The sequence below is a fragment of the Eumetopias jubatus genome, unplaced genomic scaffold (assembly GCF_037043125.1).
Source record: "Eumetopias jubatus isolate StellerSeaLion01/CBP00866 unplaced genomic scaffold, mEumJub1_p1.0 scaffold_9, whole genome shotgun sequence".
NCBI lineage: Eukaryota > Metazoa > Chordata > Mammalia > Carnivora > Otariidae > Eumetopias > Eumetopias jubatus.
This window is the reverse complement of record NW_028274815.1, coordinates 60,451,656-60,466,088: the sequence shown is the minus strand read 5'-3', so window position 1 is coordinate 60,466,088 and position 14,433 is coordinate 60,451,656. Positions and strand designations below refer to the sequence as shown.

At 33.9% G+C, this 14,433-nt stretch overlaps 1 protein-coding gene across 4 annotated transcripts in view; it reads right to left on the bottom strand.

Moving 5' to 3' along the window:
* Nucleotides 1-14,433, bottom strand: part of USP34 (ubiquitin specific peptidase 34) — a 264,454-nt gene that overhangs the window by 107,738 nt on the left and 142,283 nt on the right. For all 4 annotated transcript variants that reach the window (XM_028089697.2, XM_028089696.2, XM_088026523.1 and 1 more), the window contains 5 exons: nt 13,057-13,146; nt 10,530-10,625; nt 5,642-5,724; nt 2,962-3,116; nt 1,897-2,010 (listed from right to left, as the gene is read on the bottom strand). In XM_028089697.2, coding sequence (XP_027945498.1) covers nt 1,897-2,010; nt 2,962-3,116; nt 5,642-5,724; nt 10,530-10,625; nt 13,057-13,146 — 538 coding nt within the window. The remainder of the gene's footprint in view (nt 1-1,896; nt 2,011-2,961; nt 3,117-5,641; nt 5,725-10,529; nt 10,626-13,056; nt 13,147-14,433) is intronic.

Genomic DNA, 14,433 nt, shown 5'->3' with positions numbered 1-14,433 from the left:
AATTTCAAAGACATACAATATTCAGACTTTTAATATCCTATAAAGTATTTAAAAGGCAATTCCTATTAAAATTAAATAATTAAATGATAAAAGCCTTGAAAATTTCCTCAACTACTGAAATACACGTGTACTGGTTCTAAAAAAATTTATAAAGCAGCTAACACTGTGTGTGCATGCGCGCACACGCACGCGTTTATGTTTAACCAAAAGTTGTGACTACATAGTGCGAAAAACTCAAATCCCCAAAACATGCTAGAAGTAAATAAAAACAATACACACATAATTATTAGCAGAAAAAAGCCCCAATGCTTTCATCCAACTTACTCTGATAAAGCCACTGTTTTTAGATATTCACAGAAAAATTTTAAAATATGCAAACCCAAGCTGTTACTTTAATTTATGATGTTAACTATGCTATGACAAAGAGAATGTGTTCACTGAAAACTATAGAAAAAGTGGAGTCAAAGTTCTCAAAAGTTGGGCAGGCTGAAGCAAGGTATCTGATAGGTAACTGAACAGCCTCTGAGTTCATATCATCCACTTTTTAAAGCAGTATTACCTCAAAATTGAGTAGGAATACTTCTTAGGTAAAACAGATCTGACTGGTTCTCTGAAATTACCAAACTGAAATTTATCAAAGTAAGAATTAAGACTAAGATATTAAAAAAAGCAAAACACTATTCAAACAAGGAAAAAGGTAGGAAGATACTATGAAAGCATTCTAAATCCAATTAAAATTAATTCTTTACCACAAAGGTTAATATCAGTTTTCCCTATCTTTCTCTTTATAAACACAACTCCAACTTCTAAAGAAAATTAATGAAAAACATGAGTAGATACTACGTAAATCAAAGCTAGTACAATGAGGAAGACTTTCAAATAACAGTCTGTGTCAGGTGAGTCTAATAAATAATGCCTTCAAGAAAACCCAGCAGCCACCCAATGAGGCAAATGGAATAGCAAGCCAGAAATAAAACTAGCAATTTGTGAGTCTTCAGTTAATGAAAGGACAGTGATACCTCAAGGTCAGAGATGATTTAAGATAGATTCTATTCTGGGAACTCTGGTGCTGTCCAAGAGCAAGTAAAAGTTTGGTCACACAAATGGCATTAACAATAGATTTTAGACAAACCAACCTCCTAGTGGACAAAACTACTTGATTATATTAGCGAGGAGCTTTTAAGGGACTAATAAGAACATTCAGATGGCCTCTTCTGCATTAAGGAATGTGTAGTAAGTTTTCATTACATACAACCAAGGTTACATTTGGTAATAAAACAAAAAACCAAACAAACAAAAATCACCAAATTTGCTTTGTAACACTTTTTAAAACCAAAAGATAAAGCTTTTTTTTTTTTAAAGATTTTATCTATTTATTTGTCAGAGAGAGAGAGAGGGCACAAGCAGGGGGAGCAGCAGGCAGAGGGAGAAGCAGGCTCCCCGCCGAGTAAGGAGCCTGACGAAGGACTTGATCCCAGGACCCTGGGATCATGACCTGAGCCAAAGGCAGACGCTTAAACGACTGAGCCACGCAGGTGTCCCAAGATAAAGCTTTTTAAAACCTAAGAATAGGGCGCCTGGGTGGCTCAGTTGGTTAAGCGACTGCCTTTGGCTCAGGTCATGATCCTGGAGTCCCGGGATCGAGTCCCACATCGGGCTCCCTGCTTGGCAGGGAATCTGCTTCTCCCTCTGACCCTCTTCCCTCTCGTGCTATCTCTCATTCTCTCTCTCTCTCAAAAAATAAATAAAATCTTAAAAAAAAAAACAAACCTAAGAATAATAGTCTTCATAGTAAATTCAGTGCTTGGTAGACTACATAATTCAGTAATCTAATTTGAAGAATAAAAGAAAAATTCTATAAGCTGACCTAATAAAATGCCAAGTCTAAATCCATACCTCAGAGTTTGAACCGCCATCATAAGCACTGGTCGCCAATCGAGCCAAGTTACAGAGATGCTGAAACAGGTTTAAGCCAGTCATGCTAATTGTTTCAGGTTTTAGCTGGGGCATCTTTAAAAAAAAATTTTTTTTTAACTAGTTTAGTGTGATAATTAATACATTTTATCAAATTTAGATTAACAAATTTAACAAACTTAATTTTATTGAAACCACTGCAGAAGAAAATGTATCAGCTCAAATTTTTAGTGATGATTTAAAAAATTAATTGAATGAAAATTTTATTCAGTTCATAATTGAAATCTAGTATTTATTTCAATTTTCAATATATACGTAGATCCAAATAAGAGGATGTGAATAAAAAGTTTTATCATTTATTGTATACCGATCCCATACACATTTATAAGATGTGTAGCTATATGTACAGTTTGTATATACATTAGGGCTTGAAATTAAGATCGTTGAGAGTCTATCCATAGCTCTGTAGATCTATTAAGCGATTTAGTTTATATGTACCAAAACTCATTAACATATATTCAATTCTACCACAGAGATAGTTTGCAGAGACTCTATATAATCTCAAAAATAAGCATAAAATAAAAAGTCTATCGCTTTAATATCGTCAATGTTTCAAAATTCAAATGGAAAATTATTACCTGAACCAAATGTGGCATCTGATAAAGAACAAAAAATTAACAGAAAAATATCTTTAATAACAAGATATAACAGCACTTCCTAAAAAGGACTTTTTGGAATCCACAGAAAATCTGGAGATTGGTTTATCTCTGCCAGAGGACTGGCTAAAACCAAGGCCATCTAACTAAGAGTCACAGAATATAGCTCTTACTCATATTCATATCAATATAAACACTATAGAGGATAAAATTAAAGTAAAACCTACCTGACAAAATTATATAAAGACTGCTGAAAAATAGTACATTTGTCTATTTTAAAAATCTATGTCAAAAGAGGGAAAAACTAACATTACAGAGTTTATATTTCAAGAGATAAAAGGAAATACGGAAAAACAACATGGACGGTAAAACTGTCAAGAAATAAAATTACCTTCTCCAGGAAAAGATGTTTGTAGGTTTCCATTCCCATAGCATGTTGATCTTTACTTCGAACTTGATTTAAAAACCAGTGGAGTGCATCATCATAACACTCAGCATCTTCTACTAAACAATGCCATAAAATGTCGACTTGCTCTAAACTTAACCCTAGATAAAAATTACAGATTTTGAATCATGGTACATACAATGTTTTGGTCCTAATTCAACGTACTAGAAGCACCAATATATGCAGAAACATAAAGGAGATATTTTATAGCATTTTATAAAAATTGTGTTATAAAGGATTTCACCTAATTTATGCTTTCAAAATGTAAAATGTACTGATATATATAATCCGTATATAAATCATCTAAAAACACACAACTTATATATAGTATCTTTCAAGAGCCATTTGGTCTGGAAAATCACTCTCATTAAGGACATACACTGGATTGCAATAAACATGATTAATAAGGTGAGGTAATCCCAAAACTTGAGGAGTCAGTTCTAAGGTTTAATTAAGGGTTAACGGAGTGCATGCACATCATGTTCAAAGATCATTCTATGCACACAGAAGAAAAACAATAAATGCCAATAAGCATTATTTTTAGAAACTATGGGGGGGAAGGATCTGTATGATGAATAAAAGCAAAAGGTAACTGACTGCCTAAAAGCGAAAACATCAAAACATCAAGATAGTCAATTAGCTGAGAAGCCAATATAATGAGATGAAATCTGTACGGTTCTTTGACCCAAGTATTAAATGATTCCAAAGTTGGCAGAAAGGCGGCAAAAGAATTGTTCAGAACCAAAAGGAAGGCAATACAGGCAATCACAAATCTGAATATGCATTTAGATAAAAGAGATAAAGGAGAAAATCCGAAAGGGTAGAATAAAAGCATCGCAGGGATTTTTAAAGTATATCATTAAAGTATATCATTTAAAGTATATCATTCCAAAGCCTAGGTTGTTCCCCAGAATCAGAAGGGATAGGAAAATATGATACAATCATAGGAAACCTCTTTCCTGGGAAAGATAGGTGAGATCCAGAATAGAAAAAAAAACACCTCAGAAAATATTTACCTACTAGCATTACCAGTCTACAGAATTTGATCACAAAATAGGTATCCTATCAGTTTCTCACAAAACCATACAAGTTGAAGAACTTATAGCCCTGAGAGCCAATATTTAAAAAAAGAAAAAGGAACGAGTGAAGAAACCATAAACAATCTTTACAGCATATTCTAACTTAAATACATTCAATAATTAAGAAGAGAAGAAATTTAAGAGCTGAAAAGACAAACAAAACACAACAACAAAAAAACAGTATCCAGGTTAATTATAGTAAACTATATGATAAAATAAGTATATTCACAAATGACTGAGTCACCAATCCACATTCAATATAATTTAAAAGAGTAATTATATACCTGACAGGAATTGTGCCAATAAGAAAAGAACAATTATGATGTGGGAGAAGTGAAGAAGGCTTCAGTTTGATTCTATCTGAACAGTATCTATTATAAGCCTATACACTAAGAGTCTATACTGTGCTCCCTGGAATGGGAACAGCAAAATAAGTAATTCATTTTTCAAATACTGGGAAGAGTGGCTAACAGTTTCCAGTAAGAATCTTAATTAAATAAACATGAAACTTCATAGTCGTGTAAAATTATTTATGCTGACAATATCTGTCTTGGGTTGACTTCTCCATGTATAAGGTTGATTTTATATATTTTATATTATTTATTTCTCATATATTATCAGTCATAATGGGTATGATAAAAGACCTAATAACATGAAACAGGAGTTTCCTTTCAAAAACCAGTGTCTCATTTTAAAATCTTTTGGTATCACTTTAGTGGCATTTGTTACAAAGAGCTTAACTTGAAGAAATTACAGAGTTAAACAGCAGAATGAACAAATGGTGTATCTCAAGCACAGACATAGACTTAGAGCCGTGATGACAGCTCTCAGGCTAGCAAGACACTTACCAGTCTGACTATATTAACCATAGGTAAAGAAAGAGAATGTCCTAAAACAGAGTTTGTTGACATGGACACACAGAAAAAGCGTGGAGAGTGAAAAATAACACAATGTGTCCCACAAGAGAAAGGGAGCTCTGGCCAAAAGGAAATCAAGCTTCCTCCTCTCTTGTGAGAACACCCAGCATGTAGATTTAGATATGGTCCACACCCTGAATATATCAGACCAATTTTTTTTAAGGTTAATTATTAATGAAATTGAGTTTTAGATTAATCTAAATAAAACCAGGGTCCCTAAATGTCTCTATCACCTGTGAAGCCAAACTATTTGGGGTAAGACTAGCCCTGATAATAATATGTACACAGTGGCTGTTTCCAAATGGAGTGGTAAGAGAATTCTATAACTAAAAGAAATAAAAAATACAGTCACCCCTAAACAAGGTATCTTCTACCCCAAATATCTTGTTCTTTAAATGAGCTGTTTATGCACTGAGAAACTGGATTTTCAGAGACTGAGGCAGAAATGTGTCAGGGTCACGCTCATACTGCCATATATACTGAGGACATTTGGTATTAAAAATATGAATTAAATATTAGTCACTACAGAAATCTAAAGGCATGAGCACATTTAACTGGACTCTTCCAAGAGTCAATACAGAGCTAAAAACTGATTAAAATACTGATTAAAAGACTGATTAAAAAGCTTACTGAAATGATCAGGTGATCCCAGAGTTGAAAACACACAAGTCAAGAACTGAAGTCGAACTTGAACTTCGGCACTATGGCTGTACCTATATTTAAAAAGTCATTAAAATAATTAACTGAAAGATCCTACTTCTTAATTATTTTTAAAGATTTAATGGCCCTATCTTAAATTATACCAAAGAAGTAAAATTCCACTTTAGTATCGTAATTATTAAATATTTTAATTACAATTGATCCTCGAACAACACGGGGTTTAGGGTGCCAAACCTCGTGGGGGTGAAAATCTGTGTAGAACTTTTGACTCCCCAAAAACTTAGGTACTAATAGCTTACTGTTGACCAGAAGCCTTACTGATAATATACAGTTGATCAAGACATACTTTGTGTACATATTATAAACTATATTCTTCCAATTAAAGTATGCTAGAAAAAAGAAAATGTTACTATGAAAATTGTAAGAGAAAATACACTTATAGTACTGTATTGTATTTAAAAAAAAAATCCACATGTAAGTGCACCCACGCAGTTAAAACCCGTGTTGTTCAAGGGTAAACTGTATATAACTTCAGTTATACCAAAAAAAAGGTCATAAAGCCAAATGGTATGTTTGAGATTTATGTTACTTAATAAATTATAAAAATCTGCAAACAATTAGAAAACATACTTTTAAATTAGATGAGAAAGTACATAAGAACAGTGGAACAAAGAAATATGTCATTTTGAACTTATGCAATATGCATATAGGTTAGAATAAATCAACTGCATCTCTATCCAAAAAAAGCATATTTCATTATCACTGTCCCATCAGTGATAATACTATATTCCTCACACAAGAAATGCTAATGAAATATCATTTCCATTAATCTAGTTCATAAAGAATACAGCTAATACAAAATTGGCATTTTTGAATGTTACTTCAAATCTAAATAATTATAATTCATGTGCACAAAATCAATGGTAAGAGTCGGAGGCTTGTTAAGTAGGTGATTTCACAAGGTTCTCTGGGAATTCAATTTGTAAGCATGTGCAAAGGAACAGCATCTTAAGAATCAAGTATTGGGTCTGTCAGGGAGGAAGGGCAGGAGAAGCATCTGAAACAGGTATATAGGGTCCAGACTGTGGCCAGCCTGAAATGTCAAAAAAGAAGAATCTGGCATTATCCTGGATGAAAAAGGAGATCATTAAAGGGTGTTGAGGGGAGAGGGGACTCATGAGCAGGTTTGCATTTTAGGATTCCTTTAGCAACCCTGTGAACTGCATATTGAACTGTGTTTGTGATAGTAAAACATTCTAATTTCCACAAGCACCTGAGCACCCAATCAATGAAACTAAAATCAATCATGAGCTCTTAGCTCTATGTTACAAATCAAAGGCTGGTTGTGGATGAACTGCCCCAATTACATTGCCAACAAAAGGCAGCAGCCAGTCTGAGCCCTGATCTATATTCCAGGTTGTAGAGAGTCAAAGAGCCTCAATTCAATTTCCTATAATCTTTAAGTGCAAAATTTTAAAAGCTTCCCAAAATTATCTGGTTTCAAAAATTATACCAGATTCACTGTTCAAGTTTAAAGTTAAGGTTTTCTAAAGATTAAGTTTGCTGGATATACCTTTGCTGCTCCTTACTGTCTCATATAAGTATTGACAAAGAAAAGATGAACTTTCACTTCATTATTGTTGCGGTGCCCTTTGTGAAGATCAAAGTACGTGTCGCAAGACGGCTAGGGGCACAGAGGAGGGAGGACAGTAAGCAACTCAGACTAAAATGCCATCCAGATAAAGTTCAAGAACAGCTCTTAACAGCTTCTCATCCTTTTACTAAAAAGGACAGATACTGTAGCAGAAGCCTTGGAGTACAGGTTCAAATTCAAGTTCTATCATCCATCAGTTCTGTGATTTTAAGTAAGTTACTATACTCTGAGCCTTGGGGACTTGGTCACAGACATAAAGGGAGAATGAAATCTTGTCCTGTACAAAGTGCTTTTATGTCCTGCATACTTCCTTCCCCCATACTTGCAACTCAGACTAACAGACCCATAACCCCAGAAGGCATGGGCCCAGTCCCTTTGTCCTCTCTTCTTCAGCTTCCATAGTAGAGCCACTGCCTCCACACTTCAAAGGACTCCTCTGCTCTGTCAGGGTCTCACTGGCTGCTGAAATCACTAGTCAGGAAATTTCTTGAGATGCAAAACAAAGATAACATCAATACTGGCAAATTCTCATGGACTTGTCCATGGCTTCCGACATTACAGGAAATATAAGACAAAAATAATCTCCCTACAGGCATGAAATTTTAGTGGCAAATTTTTTTAAAAAAAATTGTTTGTAGCCTCTATGTTGACACAGCAGGATTTTCTCTAGAGGCCACTGGATTCAAGAAATATGTAAACATGTCTATCTGGGAAATGAAGTGTTCTCTCTCATACCACAAGAATCTTTGTGTTAGGTGAAAATCTGAGAGCTTGTCTACTAAAATCTGCCCAGAACAAATGGAAAATAATGGGCCACAAACTCAAGAGGTCAGCATGCTTTAACAAAGGGTAGCAAATGTACAACTACGTTTTATAGCCTGAAGGAACAAGGCAGTTATATCAAGAGACCAGACAACATCTGTCTGTTCTAAGGTTTTATTCGTTTTAAGATGCCAGGCAACAAGGCAAGACTGGAGGACTGAAAGGATACTATGTACCCTAACAAAGTTTAAAACTCTTCTCCAAAGAGCACCACTCCACTATTTCTTTGTCACCACAGAAACAACCATTGTATGAGACTCCACCTCTAATTCCACTAACAATGTCAGCAAATTCCCTATAGCCAACGGTGTGAACAATCAAGACTTAGACCTGTGTTTATTTTTTGGCACTTAATGTTGGACTTTCTCGGATCATTTTTTTTTTTTTTTTTGAGGATGATTCATCTAAGTCTTGTCTTCCATGCCCCTTTCTTATGCCTCCCATCCCTGCTCATCAAGCCCACAGGCTTGTAGCTGTGGTGAGAGCTTTTTTGTAACTTAGTGTTTATTTCTCTACTGACAGGTAACTTGAATTACATCTCCTAAAAATGCTCAAGATGTAGGTCGTGTGGTTTTATTTCTGCTTGTCAATCTCGTGGTTTGTACAGATATATGGAGATGCTCAGACTCAGGAAACCATGATTATCTTCAATCTCTGCTTTAAGAATAACTAAAAGAAAGATACAGACTACGAAGAACACTTAGAATTTTAATAGCATTTAAAGAAATGCATCTTATATGTAAACAAAGCTACAGAATAAATTTAAGGAAATAACTCAGAAATAATTTGATAGGTTTGTAAGATAGGAGGTCCTAAAAAAAACAAAATCATTAAGTAATAAAACAGGAAAGGCTGCTTGAGTTTTGATTTTAGAGGGCCTAAAATACTAGGCTGAAGAAACTGGAATTTACTTTTTACACAGTGAAGAATCTAAATGGAGGTAAAGGGCAATGTTGTTGTCTGTTTTGTACCATAGTTTATTAACCTGGTAACTATAGTTTATAGATAATCTATGTGCCAGGAGCTACTTACTAAATTATTTCATTTAATTCTCACAAAAACTCATGATGTAAATAATTAGAGTTTATTAGGGAGTTTATTAGGAAGGTAACTAATCAAAATAAGGCCAAAACAATACATTCATAATCTAAACCCAGGCCCATATGATTCACAAGCCCAGGTGCTTTCCTCCAATACTGTATTACAACTCCTAATATAATAAGGATAAGAAATCAATGAGCATGATGGAGAATGAGGCAAGAAGACTGATCCAGAGGTTGGGTAACAGGACTGGAACAGCGTCTGTGGGAATGTCAACTTGTGAAAAGACATGGGATATATTTTAGCATTAAGATTACTAGAGACTGATAACAGTAGAATGTAGAACTCAAGAACATTAGAGAAAACAGACTGTTCCACTATTTATAAAATGGGTGATCTTAGGCAAGTTATTTATCATCTCATAGTTTAAATGTTCTCATTTTTAAAATAAAACTGCCTAACTCAAATGAGTTGTTGTGTACCTTCAAGTTAACACTTAAGTGAAATGGTATGTTGGCATACAGTAAGCATCAATAAACACTGGTGTTGTTATCATCATCATTCATGTTTGGAAATGATAAACCAAAAAAAAGGCCCCAAAGTCTCCAAGTTTTAGGTGACTGAGAGGATGATGGGACTCTGAAGGACTTAGTAAAATCTGGAGATAGAACTGATTTATGGAGAAAAATAATTCATTTTTGGAGGTAAGTATGCCTTAAAGGTCTATCACTTTTCTGAACACTTGCACAGTGTGCTCAGTTTTCATCTATGTAGAAGTTGTCTATAGGATTATTTTCTCAATAAATACTAAGGCTAGCTGATACACAGTAAGCTGGTTTTCTCGACTTGGCCATCCGTCTCACCAGCTAATAAACAGAAACCTTCTGAATTTCACGTTTCCTTCTAGACAGCAATTTTCCCTATAAGAAGCTTTGAACACAGCTATACCACTGATCATTTCTACCAATTCTTATCCAGTCACTAAATGATGAAATATTTCAAAATTTCAGGATCAATGCCTTAATAGAGTAAAACAGGATACTGATGATTTCTGAAAAAAACTTTTGATTCATGAAAACAGGGACTCTGAACAGAACTCAATAGTGAAAGTTAACCCCCAAGAGTTATATAATCTACATTTCCCTAAGGTTAAAAATTATTATAACTTTATAAAATTCTCCAACTTAAAAGAGCATTTCGTTCTCTTAAAATTTTTACAAGTAAAGTTTTCATCGCATTTATTTACTATATGAAAGAAAAGCAGAAATACTGGGACATTATCTTTCAGAGGAAAGACAATCAACACTTAAATATAACTAGCCTAATAGTTAAGGTACTTACAGTGCATGTTTCTGTCTTCCTTCTCTTACAGCTTGAATATAATATACCAAATTATCAAAGAAAAGTTTCATCATGTTCAGTTCTTTTTCTGCCCACCTGGCCCAAATGAAAGAAAAAATACTTTTAAAGGCATAGGGTAAGAGAATAAATCTACTTTAGGACAAGAAAAAAATGTAGATTTAAAAATTCTTCAAATGCAAAATCTTCTAACTGCCAAAAATTTACAATTTCTATTTCTATTTGAATTGTTAAAGATATAAAGCAGTATGTCTTAATTTTTTGAATTTAAAGTAACACTTGTTTTTAATCTCAAAACAATCTCTGTGAAGAGGATAAAATGTCTGGCAAGTGCTAATTATAAATGACTAACATGAATTAACATTAAAAATAGTATGGTACAGGCCGTATAAGGATGAACTGTGTGCCTTGGTCATTATTTAGTAAAATTTAGCAGAGTGGCTGGCATATAATACACATACAATACAAACTTACTAAATCAATTACTTTTTTTTTTATTGTGGAATATTTGTTAAAAAAAATCAGGTATCAAGCTCCAAAATTACCTACAAACACTGGAATAAAAAAAGTGACAAATACAATCAGAGATCTCAGGGATTATAACATCCATAACTAACATCATCTATTCCACATAATACTTACTACCAATACATCTGTTAAAATATAGAGAAGTATTAAATTCCAAAACTTCTGATGTAATTTACATCATGCTATAACGCTCTTTTCAAAGTAAGTTACTCTCACCTTGACAATCCCTTAATGAAGATGCCATCAACACAGAAAACATCCAGTAAGACTTAGGTTTGAAACCAGTTCCAATATACATGCAGCATGGCTTTGGGCAAGTAACCTGACCTTTTAAAGTCTGTTTGCTGGTTACTTGAAGATTTACTAAGAGGATAAGGAATAACAATTTCTAATTTTAAAATATGGGCCATAAGAATTTAAGAGATATGTACCAAATGTTGAGTGCTGCTGCACATAACAGATTCACAGTCAAAGTTTTTTGTCATTATTGCTGCCAACTAACCACAGGAGCTCAGTGTTCTTTTAACTGATCCACTTGAGATTTAGGATAACAGTCTTAGATAGGAAACCCTGTGAATGGCCATTAACTGAGCTTATTTACTTTAAGGATCAAGCTAAAAGGGTCTCAACTCAATATACTTAGGTTCAGGTACTTGATAAGTAACTAACCATACAGAGTAGGCCACTTCTATAAGATGTTAATCTTTGTTATTCCTTAATATAAACCTCCTCAAATGGCTCTAGTATGTCACCAACTTGCCCAAGTTAGCTACAGGTAAATCCCTTTAATACTTTAGAATTCTGTCATTCAACCATTTAAAAACTATTTGAAAAGTCAACGAAACTGGACTCACAATCTTCTTATACTTAAAGGATGTTAAATACTTTTCCCTATCCCTCTGTTTAGTATCTCAACGACTTTCCCCTATACTTACAAATAAAATTGTCGCTAGACTCGTATCATAATAACAAAAGAGACTAAGATGATTTTTTTTAAAAAAAGAGAGATTCAGGTTAAAAAAGTCCCCTTTAAAGGAACAAAACAGTCAAGGGTTATAACTGACAACTAACTTTACCTATTTAGAATTACTGTGAAGTCTTCTAAGAATTTTTCTAAATGATACTCACTTTGAAAGTAAACAAAGTACTCTTAACAGCTAATCTTAGATGTGAGAAGGAATTAGGTAAAAAGCCATCTTATTTGCAGCGCCTGGGTGGCTCAGTCGGTTAAGCGGCTGCCTTCGGCTCAGGTCATAATCCCAGAGTCCTGGGATCGAGCCCCTCCTCGGGCTCCCTCCTCAGCGGGGAGTCTGCTTCTCCCTCTCCCTCTGCCTGCCTCTCTGCCTACTTGTTCTCTCTATCTCTCTGCCAAATAAATAAATAAAATCTTAAAAAAAAAAATAAGCCATCTTATTTGACCTCAAAAATGAATCTTTCAATAGGTCTAATTTTTCCTAAAATCTAAATGTCTCTGAAATCCCTCCAAAAGTCTATTGTGAATAAAGCAAATAACACATTCTTATAGATTAATCTTAAATTCTCTATAAATGTAAAGTAGTAATAGGGTGGTGTCAAAATTATCCCTAACATGATATAATGTCCACAACCAATTTTTAGTAATGGGAAAAATTAAAGACACCCTACACTGTTTATTATAGTGTGTATCTTTTTCAGGAATCTTTCACTGTGGTGAGTCTAGGATGAATCTTAAGGTGAATCTTCACCCTAAAATTAGAGCATCACTTGCTACAGTATTTTTCTTAAACTACAAAGACTACAAAAGCCAGATTTTTCTACTGATGCTGATAAAATCTCCATAGGCTAAATGGCAAAGAGCACTCTGAAAAATCTAAGAAAACATTTGAACCACACAAAACTCAAATATGCCTGGTGCAAAATAAAAGCTAATAAGTTACTCAAAACTTTGATAACTATGATTATTGAAAAATCTTTAAAATGAATACTTCTGTTATTTACTTACATTGTAATCCAATGTGTATCATAACTGCTCCCAAACTGCTGAAAAGTACCAAACAGTTTTGGAAGAAGGCGAAGTGAAATTACTACTGATCTGAAACAGCAAAAACAGATATTTATAGAATAAAATAATTTTAGTTACTATTATTAATTCTAGCATTTTACAGAAATTCAGCTATTTAAAAATCTTAAATGCAAAAGGATTTTAATGAACTTTACGTTATAAATATATTTCTTACCTAAACACTGAAAAAAATTTCCCTAAAGTTTAAATTTATTTTATATAGTGGGGCAAGAAACCCAAGTTTTAAAATCCCAATCCAAGATTTTTAAAGTAAAATACACTATAAATACATAAGTATAAAAACAAATGAAGAACATTTAAAGGTAAATAACTTTCATGGAAAAAAAAATTAAGTTGTGGGTGCTTCTGAGGATTCAATCGAGGAAAATAGGGAAAAGCATCTTATTAAGTAAATTATCTAGAATAGAACTTCTCAAAGTTTAATGTGCACTTTATTCACTTGGGGAAATTTTGTTGAAATGCAAATTCTGATTGCCATGTCTGAGGTAAGAAATTTTTCTAACAAGCTCACAAATGATAATCAAACTGCTAGTTTGTGAGTCACATTCTGAGCAGCAATAATATAAAGAGCATTTTTCAAACTATACAGATCACCCCTTTCTCCCTGATTCTCACTTAATATGAGCTGGATCCAAGCTGAAAATCACTTCATTATAAGCCACGTTAATAATGGAAGCACATCATACACTTCAAGTATGAAGGACCAAAAAACAGTAAGAAATCACTCTACAACTTCAAGTAGATCTGAGTGTGCCTATCTTGGCAGAGGCGGGAGGGGGGGAGGGAGTACGTATAGGGAAGACAGAGACATACATATCCCAGAAGTCTTAGCAGGCAAGAAGGTTAGCTACATGAGCCTTGAAAGAAGCAAGACAAACTCTAATGAGGTAGTGAATTTTTTCTTTTAAGGAACGTATAATGAAAAAATTTTTAGAAAGAGTGAAGTATGGTATACAAGTAAGTCCCCCAAAATGTCTCCTCTTTTTGAGAAAAGTACCAGAGTACCAGGAAAATCAGAACATAGACCTGCACTTCTGAGTGGGACAGAAACAATGGTAAATACTGAGTAGGAGAAATTAGAGAGAAAGGAAAACTTCCTATTTCTGAATAAAATCCAAAGTTAGAGAAATGTATTATCTTTTTGCATTAAGTTGGACTACAAAGCCCTGTGTAATCTATCGCCATTTCTCTTATCAGTCTAACTTAATTTCCTTCCAACTTTCCTCTTTATTATCCCTACCCCACATACATACATTCCTGCCTCAGGACTTTGCTACTGCCTCTACTTGGAATGCT